This window comes from Cervus elaphus, chromosome 9 (genome assembly GCF_910594005.1).
Source record: "Cervus elaphus chromosome 9, mCerEla1.1, whole genome shotgun sequence".
In the NCBI taxonomy this organism is placed as follows: domain Eukaryota; kingdom Metazoa; phylum Chordata; class Mammalia; order Artiodactyla; family Cervidae; genus Cervus; species Cervus elaphus.
The window spans coordinates 50,964,924-50,987,697 of record NC_057823.1 but is presented as its reverse complement, the minus strand read 5'-3'; the positions used below and the strand labels follow the sequence as shown (position 1 = coordinate 50,987,697).

The following is a 22,774-nucleotide window of genomic DNA, read 5'->3' as shown; positions in this document are numbered from 1 at the left end:
TATATTTGGCCCTCATGTAGATAGATTTATGCTTAAAATCAAAATAGATTAAAACCTCCATATGTGAGAAGTGGGGATGCTTCTGTAAAATTTCTAAGTAGAATACATATGTAAAAAGTAAGGAAAGAATGTCAGATTGGGTGGTCATCATTTCTAACTTGCTTTCAGTCTGAGGGCGATTTATGGCACAGATGAGCTAAGAAATGCACTTCATGGAAGTAATGATTTTGCTGCAGCAGAAAGAGAAATTCGATTCATGTTTCCTGCAGGTGAGTTACAAATGAGTAATTAGTTAATTGCATTTACTTGTTTGCTTTGTCTCTTAATTTTGGAGATGTAGCTGGGAAGGAAGATAACAGGGTTTATCTCCAGTATATTCTGTCATATTTTCAAGTTGTAGTTACTTAACAATTTCAAGTCAAGAATAGAAAACTTAATGTTTTTCTCAGAATGAAATTGTGACCTCTAGGGAATCTTTTGAGAAGAGTTTACCTTTCTTTCCTTTGTTTTGGACTGGGCATATCAAGGGTTTTTCTTCTTCTGTGTTATTTACTCCTTTTAGTTATCCCTAAATGCATTAGTTGAATTTGTTACAAATGAAAAGAGACTCTTCTTTGGCACTTTTGATGGATTTGCCATATCCTCTAATAACAGTTTAATGTTTAACAAATACTCATGCTTTTATGAAATTTGTAGTTCTCCATCCCCCTTTTTTGTTTCTATCCTGTGAAGTTATAAACCTTTTAGAAGTGGGTATAATGAGGAACAACACTGATGTTCTTATTTTCAATAATATTTTTAGAGCAGAAAAGAAATTTGGTGATTTTCATTATATAGAAAAAAGTCAAAGCATTGGGCAGTTTTGAAAATTTCTTTGGCCTTTTTTTTCCTCTCAGTAATTTAGACCTTATTCCTCAGTATTTTTCTGCTAAAGATTTATTCAAAGAAAACTGAAAATTTTCTTGGAGATTTAGAAGTTTGGATTTTTGAACAAACAAAACCTTTTAATTAAAGATATCTATACACAAAAGGATTTGCTTACTACATGCTTAATTCTTACTGTGACAGAAATTTCTGTCGTATCTATCCCCTTAAGGTATCTTTTTCTTTGGAGCTGTTTTTATTTCGGAATATTTACACAAAAGGAGATAGCATAGCAGCCATGAAATTAAAAGATGCTTGCTCTTTGGAAGAAAAGCTATGACCAACCTAGACAGCATATTAAAAAGCAGGGACATTACTTTACCAACAAAGGTCTGTCTAGTCAAAGCTGTGGATTTTCCAGTAGTCGTGTATGAATGTGAGAGTTGGACCATAAAGAAGGTTGAGTGCTGATGAATTGATGCTTTTGAACTGTGGTGTTGGAGAAGACTCTTGAGAGTTCCTTGGACTGCAAGAAGATCAAACCAGTCCATCCTGAAGGAAATCAGTCCTGAATATTCATTGAAAGGACTGAAGCTGAAGCTGAAGCTGCAATACTTTGGCCATCTGTTGGGAAGAGCTGACTCATTAGAAAAGACCCTGATGCTGGGAAAATAGGAGGAGAAGGGGATGACAGAGGACGAGATGGTTGGATGGCATCACTAACTCAATGGACATGAGTTTGAGCAGACTTGGGGAGATGGTGAAGGACAGGGAAGCCTGGCGTGCTGCAGTCCATGGGGTTGCAATGAGTCAGACATGACTGAGTGAACAACAACAACAAAGATCACATAGTATAATAAACCACTAATGAACCCATCATTCAGTTTCGATGATTTTGGTCTGTCTGCTTTTTTTAAAAAAAAAATTGAAGTATAGTTGATTTAGACCAGTCTTGTTTCATCTGTCACTCCTGCTTGTATTTTTCCTGCTTCTGTATTATTTTGGGGCACATCTTTAACATGAGATGTCTTTTTGATATGGTAGATGTTTAGATTTTGTCCTACTAGTGAATTAGACTTTTTCTCCTTAGCTTTTAACTAAAATAGAGTTAAAAACTCATTTATCTTAAGTGGAACAAATTTTTTAGAAGCCCGTCTTACTCATAGGGTTATATCCTTAGACTTTGTATTGCCTTTGATATTACTAATTAATTAATCCTCTGCATACAGTTAGACATTTGAGAAGCAACAGTTGTAGGACAGATATAAATGATTACCTACTATACTGCAGATCTCTTCCTATGAGAATGTGAAGTCTTTGAGAGAAAGTTTTTGGAGTTTGTGATATGAGCTTCTTCTTGCTTAGCAATGAGGAGCTATGTACAGAACCCTATACAATAAGTCACTAAAGCAAATTACAAAGATATTCTTAAGACATATTCCTAAATTCTTGAAAAAGCTAATGCTCTTCCTTTTTAATAGGGATTGCTGATTCAAAGCTTTACTACATTCCATTCATTCAGCAAGTTTATTGAGTTATTGAGTTGTGCCAGAAATAAAAAAATGAATAAGATATCCCTGTTCTCTCAGGATGGTTTTGTTTTAAAAGGCCAGAAAAATAAATGTACAATGCAATGTATAACTTCTGCCATGAAAAAGCCTTTAAAAGTACAGTGAAAATTTGTTTATGTGAGAAACACGAAAACACATTTTAGTTTCTCATTAATTCATCCAACTCTGTTGTCAAAAATCAGTTGGCCATATATGTAAGTATCTACTTTTAGAGTCTCAGTTCTGCTTCACTGATCTTTATTGTTTGTTCTTATGTCAGTACCATACAGTCTTAATATTGTGGTTTCATAATAGCATTTTTTTCTTTTTTATATATCTGTATTTGTTCCAACTCAAGTGTGTGGCTAGAACACTACATTTCCACTCACAAAACTTGTTCTGAGTTATTTTTCAAATGGCTTTGCAAGATGCCTAGGTAGGCTTATAATTTTGCTATTCTAAATATTATTTTCCTTTATAAAACAATTCCTATATATGGATAGTGACTCCCATCAAGTTGGTTCAGTTTAACATACTAATTTCTAGGGTCCTGGCACATGCAGTACTATGATTGTAGGGCTTGGAAGGTTTAAAAAGTAGATCCCAGAAAATGAAAGTTGCTTTAATGAGTACTTTTCTTTTAAACATCAAGGTATATACTTCAGAACACTTTAGTGATGAGATTTTGTCCACTAAAGAATCTGCTTGATAGCTAAACACTTCAGACTGAGAAGTTTACATAGGTTACATACACCTTATAACAAACACTACTTCTGTCTGTTAAAATAAGCCAAACTGAAACTAGGAAAAAAAGCTAGTTCTACTTCAGTGCCTAAAGTATCACACTTAATAGAAATCTTAACTTTCCCCTAAAGCAGTTGTCATGCCATACATATTTTTAAATGCTAATAAAAAATAAATACTTGAAAACATGTTATCAGAAGAAATGGAGACAGAGTGTTGAACACGTAACCACGTAATCCTCAGGCAGAGCTTAGTCTACTTCTTCCATATGAGAATGGTCATCATCTCCTTCCAAGGGCAACATCTCCTCAATTATGGCAGCGTTGCTGTTGTCAGTAGTGGGGTCATTCTCATGGATACCAAGGCCAAATTTGATCATCCTCTAGACCCTGTTAGCTTGGGTCTGGGGATCCTCCAGACCAAAGTCAAGCTAGGAGAGCCACTTCATACAGTAGGATGACCTGGTTGTTCAAAGACTTATCATTATTATCAGCCTTTTGCTTCAGGGTCTTGATGATGAAATGGTCTGGGGTTTACCTCCAGTTGCTTCTTTGCTGCCATGTAACCCATTGTTGAATTGTCTCTTAGGGCTTGAGCCTTCTTGATTCTTTCAATGTTTGCGATGCAGCTGTACGTGCTCATGACAATGCAGCACAGAGATGTCACCAGTAGGTATGATACAACCATCTTTTTTGCAGAGGGTTTGAAACGTTTTCTTTTCCTGTTTCTTATTTATTTTGGGCTGTGCTGAGTCTTTGTTATTGTGTAGGCTTTTCTTTACTTGATGCAAGCGGGGCTGCTCTCTAGTTGCAGTGCATGGGCTTCTTATTGTAGTGGCTTCTCTTGTTGCAGAGTATGGGCTCTGTGGTGCACAGGCTTCAGTAGTTTCTGCGTGTGAACTCAGTAGTTGGAGTTCCCAGGCTCCAGAGCACAGGCTCAGTATGGCACATGGGCTTAGTTGCTCTACAGCATGTGGGATCCTCCTGGACCAGGGATCAAACCCTTGTCTCCTGCATTGGCAGATGAATTCTTTACCACTGAGCCACTAGGGAGACCCTCTTCCTATTTCTTTTTCTCCTCGTCTTCTGGAAGTTCCAGGCCCTCTTCAATGACTGACACTAAGGTCTCGCCCTCAAACTTCTTTAGCTGTTGCATACAGTACTCATCAAGTAGCAGTTCCAGAATCTGGGCCACACTGTTACTGCTTGGGTGCCTGACCCCTTCAGTCATTAAGTAGTCAAGTAACCAAGGACAGGACTTCTTTTGTACCAGAGCTCCAGTTCATCAGTTCATCTCAGAGAAACATCAGTTCATCTCAGAGGTACCAAGCATATGTAGAGTCAATGTTCCCAGGAGGAATTCTGATATTATCTGAAAATCCAAGTCTCCCAAGCCTCAGGGTACCAGCCAGGCTTGGCCTCCCTTCCCAGGCAGCCAAGTGTCAGTTGTTCCTCATTAAAGGTTTTGAAATCAGGTTAGCGGAAATTCTCCAAAATTCAAATATTAAATAGCCAGAGACAAATAATAAATGATTTTCAAAAATAGAGAAACAATCCAAAAATGAAGATAAACAATTTTATTCACAATAGCATCAAAAACAATAAGATATTTAAGAATCAATTTAACAAAAGAAGTGCAATTCTTGTGCACTGAAGAGTACAAAACAAAATGCTGCTATGAAAGAATATCTAAATAAATAGACATCCCCTTTTAGGGGCTTCCCTGCTGGCTCAGGTGGCAAAGAATCTGCCTGCGATGTGGGAGACCTGGGTTCCATCCCTGGGTCAGGAAGGTCTCTTGGAAAAGGAAGTGGCAATCCACTCCAGTTTTCTTGCCTGGAGAATTCCATGAACACAGGAGCCTGACGGGCTACAATCCGTGTATTTGCAGAGTGGGACATGACCGAGCAACTAACACTTTCCTGGATCAGAAGAGTCAATATTGTCAAGATGACAGTTCACTCCAAATTGATGGATAAATTTAATGCAGTCCCTATCAAAGTCTATGCATTCTTTTATGTAGAAATTAACAAGTCAATTCTAAAATGTATATGGAATTGCAAAGGATCTAGAAGAGCTAAGGCAATTTTGAAAGCGAAGAACAAAATTGGAAGACTTCCACTAACCTGATTTCAACCTATTATGAAACCAGAGTAATTAAGGCTATATGGTCCTGACTTAAGGATAGACATAAAGATCAATGAAGCAGAATTGATAATCTATAAGTAGATTCTTACTTTTATGGCCAATTGATTTTCCATGAAAGTGCCTAGACAATTTGATGGGGAGAGGGTGATCTCTTCAACAAATGGTGCAGAGACAACTGGGTATCCACATGCGAAAACAAAAACCAGCATAGACCCTTACTTCACACCACACACAAATAGACCTAGACACAAGAGCTAAAAACTAGCTTTGGTTTTTAGGAAGAGCACAAGCTTTTTCAAGGATTAGGAATATGTCCTAGAACATCTTTATAACTTGCTTTAGTGACTCATCATACAGGGTTTTGTATATCATTCCTGACTGACTGCTAAGCAAAAGGGAGCTCATATCACAAACTCTTCTAACTGGAAGAAAATATAGAAAATCTTTATTACCTTGAGTTGGACAAAGAGTTCTTATATATGACATCACAAATATGATCAGTAAAATAAAATATTGATACATTGGATTGCATCAAAATTCAAAGCTTTTCTTTAAAAGTTGTCATTAAACATATGAAAAGATAAATCATAGACTGGGAGAAAATATTTGCAAATCATATATCAGATAAAGCACTTGTATCTAGAATATTAATATAAAGAATTTTTACAACTCAATACAAACAACTGAATTAAAAACTGTGCAAAAGATTTGAATAGGCATTTTGCAAAAGAGGATAACAGGCTAATAAGTACATGAAAAAGTTCTCAGCATAATCACTGAGAAAATGCAAATCGAAAGCACCATGAGATACCTTTGCTTACCCACTAGAATAGCTATAATCAATGGCAAGGATATAGAGATACTGGGACCCTTTTTGTTTCTGGTTGAAATATGTTTTTGTTGTATTGCAAGTCTGGGTCACCTATAGTGTTCAAACAAAGCTGAAAAGACTAAAATTTCCTTAAATCTTAGATAATTTATTTTAACAACTAAAAAATAAGCAGCAATATTAATATATACTATCATAGAAGTAGGATTTATGTGTATATTCAATAGTTTCTAAGAGAGCAGGAAGCATGTGTTATTCACTCTTACATCTGTGCCACTGTGCAAACTGCCCCCATTTTGTTGACAGGAGTTAATTTTTGTGATGAATTAACCTAGATTATATGTATTCTTTCAGCTTTTCATAACATTGTCCATTATGTATTTACTGTTAGAAAATGGAAATGTAAATACAAAAAAGGAGATTGTTGAAAACATAATCAGAATCTTATGTGTGAGCACCATCAATATATTGATGTATGTTTTGCTATTTGTATGAGTCTTATTTTCGTGTATGTGTGATTGTGTGTTTTTGAACAAACTATTTGCTATGTATTTTTGTTTACTTTTAAGAAAGAAAAACTAAGTATTTCTCATGTCATTAAAATTTCTTTGAATGTGCCCTTTTTAATGACTGTATAATATTTCATCATTTATATTAGCTTTAATGGGAATACATTTGTATTTGCAGTGATTGTTGAGCCCATTCCAGTTGGACAAGCTGCTAAGGACTATTTAAATTTGTATGTAACGCCAACTCTGCTTAAAGGACTCACAGAACTTTGTAAGCAAAAACCAGCAGATCCTTTTGTAAGATATCTTTTTATTCATACTAAAGAATACTGTCTATATCTTTCATAATTAAAATATTCCTTGAAACATATAGAGAGTCATTTAAAAAAGCTACTTTATATGCATTTTAGATAATTCCTTTTGTATGACATTTGATTATAGTTGACCCTTGAGTAAGAGTAGGACTTAGGGGCACTGACCCTTTGCACAGTCAAAAGTCTGGCAGACTAAGAGCTCCCATGTGCAATAACTAAGACCCAGTGCAGCCAAAATAAATAAATACTTTAAAAAAATCTGGCATATAATTTATAGTAGGACCTCGTATCCTCAGTTCCTCTATATCTATGATTTCTGCATCCTGGGTTCAGCCAGTTGTGGATTGTGTAGTACTGTCATATTTACTATTGGAAAAAATCTCCACGTAAGTTGGATCCCCACAGTTCAAGTCTCTGTTGCTCCAGGGTCAATTGTGCTTATTTTCTTGCTGTGTTTTGACTCTTAAAAAACATTCTAAGTAAGTTTTTTTGAACTCTGTGGGAGAAGGTGAGGGTGGGATATTTCAAAAGAACAGCATGTATACTATCTATGGTGAAACAGATCACCAGCCCAGGTGGGATGCATGAGACGAGTGCTCGGGCCTGGTACACTGGGAAGACCCAGAGGAATCGGGTGGAGAGGGAGGTGGGAGGGGGGATCGGGATGGGGAATACGTGTAAATCTATGGCTGATTCATATCAGTGTATGACAAAACCCACTGAAATGTTGTGAAGTAATTAGCCTCCAACTAATAAAAAAAAAAAAAAAGTGAAAAAAAAAATCATTAAAAAAAAAAAAAAATTCTAAGTAAGTTTTCAATCATTGCACCCTTTAATTTCTCAGCATTGCTTTTGTGTATAATTTATATAATCAAATGATAAAATTAGATATATACTTGAATTTTGTTCAACATTTTTATTTCTCATGATATCTAAATTTTCTGAATAGAAGATTTGTATTTATTCACATGCTCAATGCCTCAACATTGCTCATTCAGGTGGAAGAACTGTTGAGTATGAGGACGTAGGATGATCATCCAGGGCCAACTGTCAGTCTGGATCCTTCCTTATAGATACTCCCACCCATCTGAAGAGTCTTAAAGATAATCAAGGAAGGTTATTTTAATATTAGCCCTACCAAAATAATATGTCTGGCCTTTGTTAGAATTCTCAAAAGGAATGCTCTTTGGAAGACAAAAGATTTAATCTTTCCCACATGTTAACATTACTACTTTTACAAAAAAGAAAAACATCGACACATTATTTCTCTAATAATTCTTTTTCATTGTGAAAATAGTACTTTTTTTATTTAGTAAGAAACCTGAAACTACTGAAAAACGTAAAGAAGAGAAGAAAAAGATACTCATGGTTCCATTTCCTAAACATGGTCTTGAAGTCATCTTGCCTGGACTCAGCTCTGATTCCAGACACCTAATCTCTCCCTGAGTCTCTTTATTCGCATTAGTAAGATATAGATGAAAGAGAAGAGTGAAAGAGCTGGCTTAAAACTCAACATTCAAAAAATGAAGATCATGGCATCTGGTCCCATCACTTCACGGCAAATAGATGGAAAAAATGGAAACAGTGACAGATTTTATTTTCTTGGGCTCCAAAATCACTGTAGATCATAACTGCAATCTTGCAATTGAAAGATGCTCCTTGGAAGAAGAGCTATGACAGACCTTTTTGTTGTTCAGTCACTCAGTTGTGAATGTTTGCAGTCCAATGAACTGCAGCACGCCAGTTTCCTGTCCTTCACCATCTCCCAGAGCTTGCTCAAACTCATGTCAGTGATGCCATCCAACCATCTCATCCTCTCTCCCCTTCTCCTCCTGCCTTCAATCTTTCCCAGCTTCAGGGTCTTTTCAAATGAGTCAGTTCTTTGCATCAGGTGGCCAAAGTATTGGAGTTTCAGCTTCAGCATCAAGCCTTTCCAATGAATATTTAGGACTGAATTTGTTATAATGTTGCTTCTTTAAGGGAAAGCTTTTTAAAAAATATTTTTACTTATTTATTTATTTTTGGCTGTACTGGTTTTTCATTGATGCACACGGGCTTTCTTTAGTTGTGGTGGCCAGGGGCTACTCTCTAGTTGCAGTGCATGGGTTTCTCATTGCAGTGGCTTCTCTTGTTGCAGAGCACAGGCTCTAGGGTGCGTGAACTGCAGTAGTTGTGGTTCCCGGACTCTAGAGCACAGGCTCAGTAGTTGTGACACAGTTCTTCCTGGACCAGGGATCAAACCCATGTCTCCTGCATTGGCAGCATATTCTTTACCACTGAGCCACCAAGGAAGCCCACTTCTGTTTTTTATGTTTTTTTTGGTCCATGTGTCATATGGGATCTTAGCTCCCCGACGGGATTGAACCCACATCCCTTGCACTGAAAGGCAAAATCTTAACCAGTGGACTGCCAGGAAAGTCCCTTTCTAATACATTGTAATATTATATTTCCTTCCACCCCCCCCATGGATATGTCTTTGATCATCTGGAATTTTTGTTGTTGTTGTTATAGGAAGTGAGGTAGATGCCACATTTTATTTAATTTTCCATTTGGTTACTCAGTTGACCAAAACCATTTATTGATGGTTTGTTTTCCTTGTAGATTTAAGATGGTTTGTTTTTTTTATTGTTGTTTTTTTTTTCTTGTAGATTTAAGAATCTGCTATTAATATATACTAAGTTCTTGCATGCATTTTGTGGGTTTATTTCTATTTTGGGGAGTTGGTTTATTTCATTTATCTATGTCTGTTCATTTGTAAGTACCATACTGCTTTAAGTATTATAGGTTTATAATATATTTCAAAATCAGATAGTTATAAACCTTTCAATTACTGTTCTTTTTTAGAATTTTCTTGATTTTTTTTGCATTATTATTTCTAATATGAATATTTTCAGTCAGAATACATACTGTCGTATTGCTTCCTTAAAGGGCAGTCCCAAGGTACACTGTGATCACCAATGTATATTTTTCATTTCACTTCATCCATGTAAGTCTTAGATGTAAGTTAAAAACACTGGGGTGGGGATGGGACTGACTTGATAAGAAACAAAATAAATGAAAGATGATAATTCAACTGCTTTAACTTCGTGTATATATATATATATATATATATACTGGTAAAATTAAACATTTTCCCCTATGTTTAATTGTATTTCCTCCTTTGTGAATTATCTCTTTTTCTTTAGATCCACTTATCTGTTGGAGTTTTGTAAGAATTCCTTTTTCCATAACTAAATTATAACTAATCTACAATACTGTGTTAGTTCCAGGTGCATGACATAGTAATTTAATACTTCTTAATATTGCAAAATGATCAATATGATAAATCTAGTTGCCACCTTTCACCATACAATTTATTGTGTTGTTATTATTATTTACTATATTCCCCATTCTTCTGTACATTTAATTCCTGTGATTCGTTTATTTTGTACCTGGAAGTTTGTACCTCTTAATATCCCTTACGTCTTTCACTCATTCCCAACCCACCTTCCCTCTGGCAACTGCCTATTTGTTTTCTGTATCTGTGACTCTGTTTCTGTTTTGTTTATTCATTTGTTTTAGTGTTTATATTCCACTTATAAGTGAAATCATATGGTATTTGTCTTTCTCTGACTTACTTCACACAGCACAATACCTTCTAGATTTATCCATGTTGTTGCAAATGGAGAATTTTCTTTTTTATTGAGTAATATTCCAGTATGTATGTGTATGTCTGTGTATATGTCACATCTTTTTAACCTGTTCATCTGTTGACTTAGGTTGCTTCCATATCTTGGCTATTGTAAATGATGCTCAGTGAACGTAAGGGTGCATATATCTTTTCAAATTAGTGTATTTGTTTTCTTCAGAAAAAAGACCAAGAAGCAGAATTGCTGGATCATATGGTAGTTCTGATTTTAATTTTTTTTTTTTTTTTTTTAGTTCTACCAGGTTATTGCTACAACCCATCTCCCTCCACCCTCATGCACGCGTGCTCGGTCATGTAACCCCATGGGCTGCAGCCCGCCAGGCTCCTCTGTCCATGGACTTTTCCAGGCAAGAATACTGGAGTGGGTTACCATTTCCTTCTCCTGATTTTAATTTTTTAAGGACCCTATTACTTTCTTTGCTGGCTATATCAACTTAAATTACAACCAGCAGTGCACAAGGGTTCCCTTTTTTCACATCCTTGCCAACATTTGTTATTTGTGTTTTTTTTTAATTAATTTATTAATTGTTTTGATCTTCATTGCTGTTCGTGGGCTTTCTCTAGTTGCAGTGAATGGGGGCTACTCTTCATTGCACTGTGCAGGCTTCTCGTGGCAGTGGCTTCTTTTGTTTTAGAGCATGGACTCTAGAGAGCTCAGTAGCTCAGGGCCTCAGTAGTTGCAGCAAGTGGGCCCTAGAGAATGGGTTCAGTAGTTGTGACTCATGGGTTGAGTTGCTCCAGGACATGTGGAATCTTCCTGGACCAGGGATTGAATGGGTGTCCCCTGCATTGGCAGGTGAATTCTTTTTTTCTCCATTTTTTTGTTTGTTTTGTTTCTTTTTTTCCCCACTGTTATTTTTTGTTTTGTTTTTCTCATTTTTTAAAAAATCTTTTCAATTAATTTTTTTCAAACCCTTGAGTTGAGGGCTGATTTTCAGTAGATAACAGCGAGGGAGCTGCGATGCTATGTATGAAACCCTGATAGCAGGTGAATTCTTAACCACTGGACCACCTGGCACATCCTATTTGTGTTCTTTGTGATGATAGCCATTCTGATTGATGTGAGGTGATAACTCATTGTAGTTTTGATTTGCATTTCCCTGATGCGACTTAGCATGCATGCATTGGAGAATGAAATGGCAACCCACTCCAGTATTCTTGCCTGGAGAATCCCGGGGATGGACGAGCCTGGTTGGCTGCCGTCTGTGGGGTTGCACAGAGTCGGACACGACTGAAGCAACTTAGCAGCAGCAGCAGCAGATGGTTAGTGATGTTGTGTCTGTTGGCCGTCTGTTTGTCTTCTTTGGAAAAATATCTATTCAGGTTCTCTGCCCATTTTTAAATTCAGTTTTTGTTTTTATGATGTTGAGGTGTATGAGTTCTTTGTATATATTGAATATTAATTTCTTATCAGATATATTATTTGCAAATATCTTCTCCCATTCAGTAGGCTGCCTTTTCATTTCATTGATAGTTTCCTTCGCTGTGCAAAAGCTTTTTGTTTTATGTGGTCCCATTTGGATTTTTTTGCTTTTGCTTCCCTTGCCTGAGGAAAAATACATCCAAAAATATATTGCTAGTAATACAATATTGTGAATCAACTATATTTCAATGAATATTTTAAAAAATATATTACTAAGACTAATTTCAAAGTTGCATACTGCATGTGTTTCTTCTAGGAATTTTATGGTTTCCTCTCTGCAGTTAAGTCTTTATCCACCTTTCACTTATTTTTGTATGTGCTGTGAGAGAGTAGTTCAGTTTAATTCTTTTGCATGTAGCTATTCAGTTTTCCCAAAACCGTTTATTGAAGAGATTGTCTTTTCCCTACTGTGTTCCCTGTCTTCTTTAGCATACGTTAATTGCCCATGTAAACGTGGTTTCATTTCTGGTTCTCTGTTCTCTGCTGTTGATCGGTGTGTCTGTTTTTATGCCAGTACCATACTGCTTTGGCTACTATAGCTCTGTAGTATAGTTTTGTTTTTTTTTATTATTATTTTTTTTTTCAGTTTGCTTTAGCTTTTATTGTTGTAGTTGCCTGACCTCACAAGGCTATCATATAGTCTTCCACATTCCTTATTTTTTTTAATTTTCTTTTTTTTTCCATTTATTAGTTGGAGGTTAATTACTTTACAGTATTGTAGTGGTTTTTGCCACGCATTGACATGAATCAGCCATGGATTTACACGTGTTCCCCCTCCCGATCCCCCCTCCCACCTCCCTCTCCATTCCATCCTTCTGGGTCTTCCCAGTGCACCAACCCTGAGCACTTGTCTCATGCATCCAACCTGGGCTGGTGATCTGTTTCACCATTGATAGTATACTTGTTTCAATGCTGTTCTCTCAGAACATCCCACCCTCACCTTCTCCCACAGAGTCTAAAAGTCTGTTCTGTACATCTGTGTCTCTTTTCCTGTTTTGCATATAGGGTTATTATTACCATCTTTTTAAATTTCATATATATGCATTAGTATACTGTATTGGTCTTTATCTTTCTGGCTTAATTCACTCTGTATAATGGGCTCCAGTTTCATCCATCTCATTAGGACTGATTCAAATGAATTCTTTTTAATGGCTGAGTAATATTCCATTGTGTATATGTACCACAGCTTCCTTATCCATTCGTCTGCTGATGGGCATCTAGGTTGCTTCCATGTCCTGGCCATTATAAACAGTGCTGCAATGAACATTGGGGTGCACATGTCTCTTTCAGATCTGGTTTCCTCGGTGTGTATGCCCAGGAGTGAGATTGCTGGGTCATATGGCAGTTCTATTTCCAGTTTTTCAAGGAATCTCCACACTGTTCTCCATAGTGGCTGAACTAGTTTGCATTCCCACTAACAGTGTAAGAGGGTTCCCTTTTCTCCACACCCTCTCCAGCATTTATTGCTTGTAGACTTTTGGATAGCAGCCATTCTGACTGGCGTGTAATGGTACCTCACTGAGGTTTTGATTTGCATTTCTGTGATAATGAGTGATGTTGAGCATCTTTTCATGTTAGCCATCTGTATGTCTTCTTTGGAGAAATGTCTGTTTAGATCTTTGGCCCATTTTTTGATTGTGTCATTTATTTTTCTGAAATTATATAGCTCTGTAGTATAATTTAAAATCAGGGCATGTGATACCTCTAGCTTTGTTCTTGTTTCTCAGGATCATTTTGGCTATCGAATGTCTTTTGTGTTTCCATACAAGTTTTGGAATTATTTGTTCTAGTTCTGTGGCAAATGCCATGGGTATTTTGATAGGGATTGCATTAAATCTTGTTGTGGTGAGTATGGTTATTTTAATAATAGTAATTCTTCTAATTCATGGATGTAACATATTTTCCCATTTGTTTGTGTTTCCAGTTTCATCAGTGTGATAACAGTGTTCTTAGGACAGGTCTTTTACTTCCTTAGATTTATTCTTAGGTATTTTTTAATGCAATTGTAAATGTGATTGATTTCTTAATTTCTCTTTTTGTTGGTAGTGTACAGAAACAACACATTTCTGTATTAAGTTTGTACTGTGCAGCTTCACTGAGTTTATTAGTTCTAACAGTTTTTTGGTGGTGTCTTTAAGGTTTTCTCTGTATAATATCATGTCATCTTCAAATTGTGACAGTTTTACTTATTCCTTTCCTGTTCAGATTTCTTTTATTTTTTTAATTAATTTTTTCTGATTGCTGTGGCTAGGACTTTTAACACTATGCTGAATAAAAGTGGAAAAAGTGGGCATTCTTGTATGATATTACTGTGGGATAGTCATATATGATCTTTATTATGCTGAGGTATCATCCCTCTATACTCACTTTGCTAAGAATTTTTGTTGTAAATGGATGTTGCATTTTGTCAAAAGCTTTTTCTTCATCTGTTAAGATGATTGTATGATTTTTATTCTTCAGAATGTGATGTATTACATTGATTTGCAGAAACTGAACCATCCTTGCAGCCCTGGAATAAGTCCTACTTGATCATGGTGAATGATTCTTTTAATGTATAGAATTCAGTTTTCTTTGAGAATTTTTGCTGCTATGCTTATCAGTGATACTGACCTATAATTTTCTTTTCTTGTGGTGTTTTGTCTAGTTTTGGTGTCAGGGTAATCTTGGCCTCATAGAAAGAGCTTGGAAGCATTTTTTTCCTCTTCAGTTTTTTGGAGTAGTTTAAGAAAGATAGGTGTAAGAATTCTTTATGTATTGGTTACATCAAGCTTGTTGTATTAGCTCCAAAAATATTTCCCTTTTTGTTTAACTTCTAATTTTGCCTTTTAAATAATATTCAATAAGTCAGACCTTAATTTTTTTTCTTATTGTGAGTTTTACTTTATCATCTAAGTTTAGAAAGTTCTATTCCATTGGAAATAGTGAATATTTGCTAAATATTCACTTTTGTTTTCTTCTATTAATAGTTTTTTTTCATTTTTAACTTTCCTATGTCTCTGAATTTACTTTTATATATATCACACAATGAAGATCTAAACTGATTTTTTTCTGACCAGTTGTTCTTGTACATTGATTTATGAGGCCACATTTATCACATATAGAATTCTATATGTGAGCATGTATTCCATTATGTTGAGCTGTATGTTCTGATAACACAATAAACAATTGTTTTTAACATTATTTTCAGTACTTTTGTATATACTTAACAATTTTTTTTTTGTTTTTTGGTGGTAAATATAAGATCAACTTTGTCATTTTAACCATTTTCAAGTGTAGAGTTCAGTGACATTAATTACAATCACAGTGTTGTATAGCCATCATGACTGCCTATTTCCAAGACTTTTTCATCACCCTAAACAGAAACTCTGTAACCATTAAGTGGTAACTCCCCATTATCTCCTTCTGCCACCCTTTGGTAACCGCTAGTCTGTTTTCTGTCTCCATGAATTTGTCTATTCTAGGTATTTTACATAAATTACATATAAGAATTATATAATATTTGGTTTTTTGTGTGTCTGACTTACGTCACTTGTCATAATGCTTTCGAAGTTCATTCATATAGTAGCATGTACTAGACTTTTATCCTTTTTATAGTTGAATAATATTTGATTATGTGTGTGTGTGTATATATATATATATATATAGTTTATCCATTCATCTGTTGATAGATACTTAGATTGTTTCTCCCTTCTGGCTATTGTACATAATGTTGCAGTGAACACTGGTATATAAGTATCTGTTTGAGTACCTGTTCTCATTTCTTTGAAGTATGTACTTAAGAGTGAATTTTCTGGGTCATATGATCATTCTGAGTTTAGCTTATTGAGTAACCACTAAGTTATTTCTCACAGTAGCTGCACCCATTTACATTCCCACTAGCAATGTATGAGTGTTCCAGTTTCTCCATGTCCTGACCAACACTTGTTCTTTTCCATTTTTGTTTTTGTTTTTTTTTTTAATAATTGTAACCATCTTATTAGATGTGAAATGGCCTATCATTGTGGCTTTGGTTTGCATTTCCCTAACAACAAATGATGTTGATCCTCTTTTCACGTGTTTACTGGCCATTTGTATATTTTCTTCAGAGAAAGGTCTGTTCATATTCATGTTCTTTGCTCATTTTTAATTGTTTTTGTTGTTGAGTTGTATGAGTTATTATGTGTTGTAGATTTTAAATCTTTATATGATTTGCAAATATATGTTCCCTTTCTATAGGTTATCCTTTCACTTTAAAAAATAATAATTTTATTTATTAACTTACTTTTTGATCTTCTTGGCTGTGTGGGCTTTTTTCTAGTTGCAGCAAGAGGGGACTACTCTCTAGTTGCAGTACAAGGGCTTCTCATTACGGTGACTTACCTTGTTGGGAGCACCATGCCCTAGGGTGCTCGGGCTTCAGTAGTTGTGGCACATGGACTTAGTAGTTGCAGTTCCCAGGCTCTGGAGCACAGGCTCAGTAGTTGTGGCACACAGGCTTAGTTATTTCACAGCATGTGGCATCCTCCCAGGTCAGGGATGGAACCCATGTCTCCTGCATTGGCAGGCAGGTTCTTCACCTTTGAGCCACTAGGGGAAGCCCCATGTCCTTTCACTTTGTTGATGATGTCCTTTGATACATGAAAGTTTTGAATATTTGATAAAGTCTAATTTACCTATTTTTTTTGTTGCTTATGCTTATGGTGTCATATCTAAGAATCTATTTCCAAATTCAAGGTCATAAAGATTTACTCCATTATTTTCTTCTAAGATTTTAATGAGTTTAACTCTTATATTTATGTTATTGATAAACTTTGAATTAATTTTTTATATTAAGTGAGATAAGGATCAACTTCATTTTTTGCATGTGGAAATCCAGTTTCTAAATACCATCTGTTCAGGATACTGTATCTTCTCCATTGAATGGGCTTGGAACCATTGTCAAAAATCTGTTGGTCATATATATAGGTTTATTTCTGACTCAATTCTATTCCATTGATCTATATGTATATCTATATACCTCATTGTCTTGATCCCTGTACCTTTATAGAAGATTTTGAAATTGGGAAGAACAAAATTGGAAAATTGTCCAACTTGCTTTTCTTTCATGACTTTTTTAGCTATTTGGAGCTCCTTGAAATTCTGTATGAATTTAAGGATTGACTTTTCCATTTCTGCAAAAACAGCAGTTGGAAATTTGATGGGAATTGTGTTGAATATGTAGATCACTGTGAGTAGCATTGACATCTTAGCATCTTAACATTATTAAATCTTTCTATCCATGAACATGAGATGTCTTTTCACTTATTTAGATCTTTCAGTTTCTTTCAGCAATGTTTTATGATTTTCAGAACATAGGTTGGTTAATTTATCCTAGATATTTTTTCAAGGCTATTATAAATGAAAGTGATTTCTTAATTTCCTTTTTGAATCATTCATTATTGATATGTAGAAACACAACTGATTTTCTGTATTGATCTTGTAACCTGCAACTTTGCCATATTCATTTATTGGCTCTAGTAGCTTTCTTAGATTCTTTGGAATTTTTATACAGGCATACGATGGAGATGTTGCAAGTTAGGTTCCAGACCACAACAGTTAAGCAAGTATTGCAGTAAAGCAAGTCATACAAGTTTTTTGTTTCCCCATGCATATATAAAAGGGTTACACTATTCTGTAGTCTGTTAAGTGTGCAATATTATATCTTAAAAATCACAATGTGTATAACTTAATCTAAAAAAATGTTAACCATCATCTTAGCCTTCAGTGAATCATGATTTTTTTTTGCAGTAAGATCACTGATAATAGACCACTATGTTTGTGTTAAGTCGCTTCTGTTGTGTCCGATTCTTTGTGACTCTGTGGACTGTAGACCTCCAGGCTCCTTTGTCCTCTTGCCCATGGGATTCTCCAGGCAAGAATACTGGAGTGGGTTGCTGTTTCCTCCTCCGGGGGATCTTCCTGACCCAGGAATGGAACCCACATCTCTTATGTCTCCTGCATTGGCAGGTGTGTTCTTTACCACCACTCCACTTGGGAAGCCCTAGACCACTATAACAAATCTAATAATAATGAAAATATTTGAAATATTATTAGAATTAGCAGACACAGAGACTTGGAGACACAAAGTGAGCAATTGCTCTTGGAAAAATGGTGCTGATAATCTTGCTCAATGCAGAGGGCTCAAAAACCTTCAATTTGTAAAGAAAAAAAAAAGCTGTATCTGCAAAGTACAATAAACTGATGGAGGAATATTATACCTGTATATACAAGGGTCATGTTATCTGTGAACATCGTTTTACCTTCCTTTCCAATTTGGATCTATGCTTGACAATATTGTCTAATGTAATACTTATTGCTTCAATTTTTAGTGGTCATTTTCTTATTATTCTTAAAGTGAGTTTGGAAACTTTTAAATTGGTAGAGTATATATTGAAGAAAGTATGTGAACATTAATTAACATAAAGGTTTTTTTCCTTTTCCATAGATTTGGCTAGCTGATTGGCTGCTGAAAAATAATCCCAACAAACCTAAACTGTGTCATCATCCAGTTGCGGAAGAATCTTATTAAAATAAAACCCTCAAAGAACAAATCATGAGCTGTCTTACTATAAAAGGCATGCTTCTACTTAAGAAAAAAGTAACTCCTAAGGGTTTATGTAACTACATGTGAACTTATTTCTTTTTTTTTTTTTTTAATTTTTATTAGTTGGAGGCTAATTATTTTACAATATTGTAGTGGGTTTTGTCATACATTGACATGAATCAGCCATGGAGTTACACGTATTCCCCATCCCGATCCCCCCTCCCACCTCCCTCTCCACCCGATCCCTCTGGGTCTTCCCAGTGCACCAGGCCCGAGCACCTGTCTCATGCATCCAACCTGGGCTGGTGATCTGTTTCACTATAGATAATATACATGTTTCGATGCTGTTCTTTCGAAACATCCCACCCTCGCCTTCTCCCAGAGTCCAAAAGTCTGTTCTGTACATCTGTGTCTCTTTTTCTGTTTTGCATATAGGGTTATCATTACCAAAATTTATTAAAAATAAATTTTAAAAGAACATCTATTTTGTGCAGCAGATAACATTATCTAAGATAAAACATTAGTTTGGGGTACTATTTTTTTCTAATATGAAAATGGTGTTAATATGAGAAGCACTTAGAATGTCAGCAAAGCAATTGCAATTTTTTATTTTTGCAGTTACAAAGTGGTGTTCAGTTAAGAGAACAATAATTCATATACGATGCATCAGAGACAACTGAAGATGGTAGAACTACCATCCCTATATAAAACTGATATTTGCTGTGCACCAACAAGAACCTACTTTACATTTCTTTGCCAGTTTATTAATACAACACACATAATACATGAGGCAAAATTAGTATCTATTGAAAATACCACCAGGGCAAGGCTAGCTAAAGACACATTTGGTAGTATGTTAACTATATAGAAAAAAGCACTATACAGTTTAAAAACAAGTCTTGTACAGCTTTACAGTTCTTTTTTCTTTAGAAGGAGTGAGTAGTGCACAGGGAGGTTAAACGCTTTTAGACAAGCAGGAAACTAGAATCAACGTACTTGTTATTATCATCTTCAACTTCCTTCTCTTCCTCTTCCTTCTTTTCAGCCCTGATGACTATCTTTTTTGCTCCATATTTTCTCTTCATCTTAGCAGCCTTCTTTTCACAAAGCTGCTTGTCATCTGCTGGAATGCCGTTCCACGTTTCTCCCAGTTCGTTCGCAACATTGCCAATGGGTATGCTGGGCTATTCTCTTTTGATTTGGAAGAAGAACAGGAGAAAAACTGAAGGCAGCCTCTTGTATGCATTGCGATCCTTGAGCTTCTTTTTTGTTTCTCCTTTAGGAGGAATGTAGGTTTTCATTTCTCTGATATAAAGGCCTTGTCTACCTCTAATATGCCTTCAAATTTTTCTTTTTCAACTGACATGGTCTTCTATCTCTCAGCACTTTTTGGAAAACTCTGAGAAGGTGACTGGGTACTTGTACTCATTCTGGCAAGTTTCCCCAAAGAATGCACATGATGATGCTTTGTAGTCTCTTAGGGCATCCTTTCCCATGTTTAGTTATTTTTCGTCCATGAGTCTCAAAGTCATCCAACACCCATCTGGCTCTCCCTTGCCCTCATGCTGTCTTTATGAGGTCATTGTGTTGCAATGGCTGTCAATTAGGATATGATTTTAACAGTGATGTAGCATTAAGTAACAGAAGGCTGATGTAAGATATTGCTTATTATTTTTTAATTTTGAGAAGATGTGGCATTTTAGTTATATTTTCCCTAGCTTATATTCTGGATCTACATGCATAATTAATGCATAGTTCAGAAAGCTTAGTTTAAAAAATGTTAAGTATATAAATAATTACAGTTTTCTTTTGCTATCCTATGGGCATCCCTGATAGCTCAGTTGGTAAAGAATCCACCTGCAATGCAGGAGACCCAACTTTTATTTCTGGGTTGGGAAGATCCACTGGAGAACGGATAGGCTACCTACTCCAGTATTCATGGGCGTCCCTGGTGGCTCAGCTGGTGAAGAGTCCGCCTGCAATGCAGGAGACCTGGGTTCGATCCCTGGGTTGGGAAGATCCCCTGGAGAAGGGAAAAGCTACCCACTCCAGTATTCTGGCCTGAAGAATTCCATAGACTCTATAGTCCATGGGGTCGCAGAGTCAGACACAACTGAGCAACCTTCACTTTCTACTATCCAATAGTAGAGTGTTCCTAGGAAATCTCTCATAAGCAGAAAGAATATAAAGTGAAGACACAATTACCTTAGTTAATTCACATCTTGCTAACAGAAGCACAAAGTAAATTGAGATAAAGCCCAGATGCTCACTGACAGTTCAAAGCTATGCTGTTTGATGCTGGGATGCTGAGTGTAGTTCCTTAGGAAGGAACTTGGTGGGGCTACTTTTTATTTCGCAATTATTTTTATTAGTTGGAGGCTAACTACTTTACAATATTGTAGTGGTTTTTGCCATACATTGACAAGAATCAGCCATGGATTTACATGTGTTCCCCATCCTGAACCCCTCTCCCACCTCCCTCCGCATCCCATCCCTCTGGGTCATCCCAGCGCACCAGCCCCGAGCACTTGTCCCATGCATCGAACCTGGACTGGCGATCTGTTTCACACTTGATAATATACATGTTTCGATGCTGTTCTCTCAGATCATCCCACCCTCGCCTTCTCCCATAGAGTCCAAAAGTCTGTTCTATACATCTGTGTCTCTTTTTCTGTCTTGTATATAGGGTTATCGTTACTATCTTTCTAAATTCCATATATATGCGTTAGTATACTGTATTGGTGTTTATCTTTCTGGCTTAATTCACTCTGTATAATGTGCTCCAGTTTTATCCATCTCATTAGAGCTGATTCAAATGTATTCTTTTTAATGGCTGAGTAATATTCCATGGTATATATGTACCACAGCTTTCTTATCCATTCGTCTGCTGATGGGCTTCTGCTTCCATGTTCTGGCTATAATAAACAGTGCTGCAATGAACATTGGGGTACACGTGTCTCTTTCAGATCTGGTTTCCTCGGTGTGTATGCCCAGGAGTGAGATTGCTGGGTCATATGGCAGTTCTATTTCCAGTTTTTTAAGGAATCTCCACACTGTTCTCCATAGTGGCTGTACTAGTTTGCATTCGGTGGGGCTACTCTTGTTGCTCAGTGTGCACACTGCTTCTGAATTCAGTTCAGTTCAGTTCAGTCACTCAGTTGTGTCCGACTCTTTGCAACCCCATGAACCGCAGCATGCCAGGCCTCCCTGTCCATCACCAACTCCCGGAGTCTACCCAAACCCATGTCCATTGAGTTGGTGATGCCATCTATCCATCTCATCCTCTGTTGTCCCCTTCTCCTCCTGCCCTCAATCTTTCCCTCATCAAGGTCTCTTCAAATGAGCTCTTTGCATCAGGTGGCCAAAGTATTGGAGTTTCAGCTTCAGCATCAGTCCTTCCAATGAACACCCAGGACTGATCACCATTAGGATGGACTGGTTGGATCTCCTTACAGTCCAAGGGACTCTCAAGAGCCTTCTCCAACACCACATTTCAAAAGCATCAATTTTTCGGCGCTCAGCTTTCTTTATAGTCCAACTCTCACATCCATACATGACTACTGGAAAAACCGTAACCTTGACTAGATGGACCTTTGTTGACAAAGTAATGTCTCTGTTTTTTAATATGCTGTCTAGGTTGATCATAACTTTTCTTCCAAGGAGTAAGCATCTTTTAATTTCATGGCTGCAGTCACCATCTGCAGTGATTTTGGAGCCCCCTCAAAAATAAAGTCTGACACTGTTTCCACTGTTTCCCCATCTATTTGCCATGAAGTGATGGGACCAGATGCCATGATCTTAGTTTTCTGAATGTTGAGCTTTAAGCCAACTTTTTCACTCTCCTCTTTCACTTTCATCAAGAGGCTTTTTAGTTTCTCTTCACTTTCTGCCATAAGGGTGCTGTCATCTGCATATCTGAGGTTATTGGTGTTTCTCCCGGCAGTCTTGATTCCAGCTTGTGCTTCGTCCAGCCCAGCGTTTCTCATGATGTACTCTGCATATAAGTTAAATAAGCAGGGTGACAATACATAGCCTTGATGTACTCCTTTCCCTATTTGGAACCAGTCTGTTGTTCCATGTCCAGTTCTAACTGTTGTTCCATGTCCAGTTCTAACGTGCATACAGACTTCTCAAGAGGCAGGTA

The 22,774-nt window shown here is 36.5% G+C and overlaps 1 protein-coding gene and 1 pseudogene across 1 annotated transcript in view; one reads left to right on the top strand and one right to left on the bottom strand.

The window, feature by feature from the left end:
• Window positions 1–18,728, top strand: part of NME5 (NME/NM23 family member 5) — a 31,105-nt gene extending 12,377 nt beyond the window's left edge. Inside the window, exons 7-9 of the mRNA XM_043912875.1 lie at window positions 169–269; window positions 6,822–6,940; window positions 18,532–18,728. Coding sequence (XP_043768810.1) covers window positions 169–269; window positions 6,822–6,940; window positions 18,532–18,615 — 304 coding nt within the window. The 3' untranslated portion in view covers window positions 18,616–18,728. The remainder of the gene's footprint in view (window positions 1–168; window positions 270–6,821; window positions 6,941–18,531) is intronic.
• Window positions 18,729–19,595: 867 nt separating this feature from the next.
• Window positions 19,596–20,126, bottom strand: LOC122700793 (annotated as a pseudogene).
• Window positions 20,127–22,774: the final 2,648 nt, after the last annotated feature.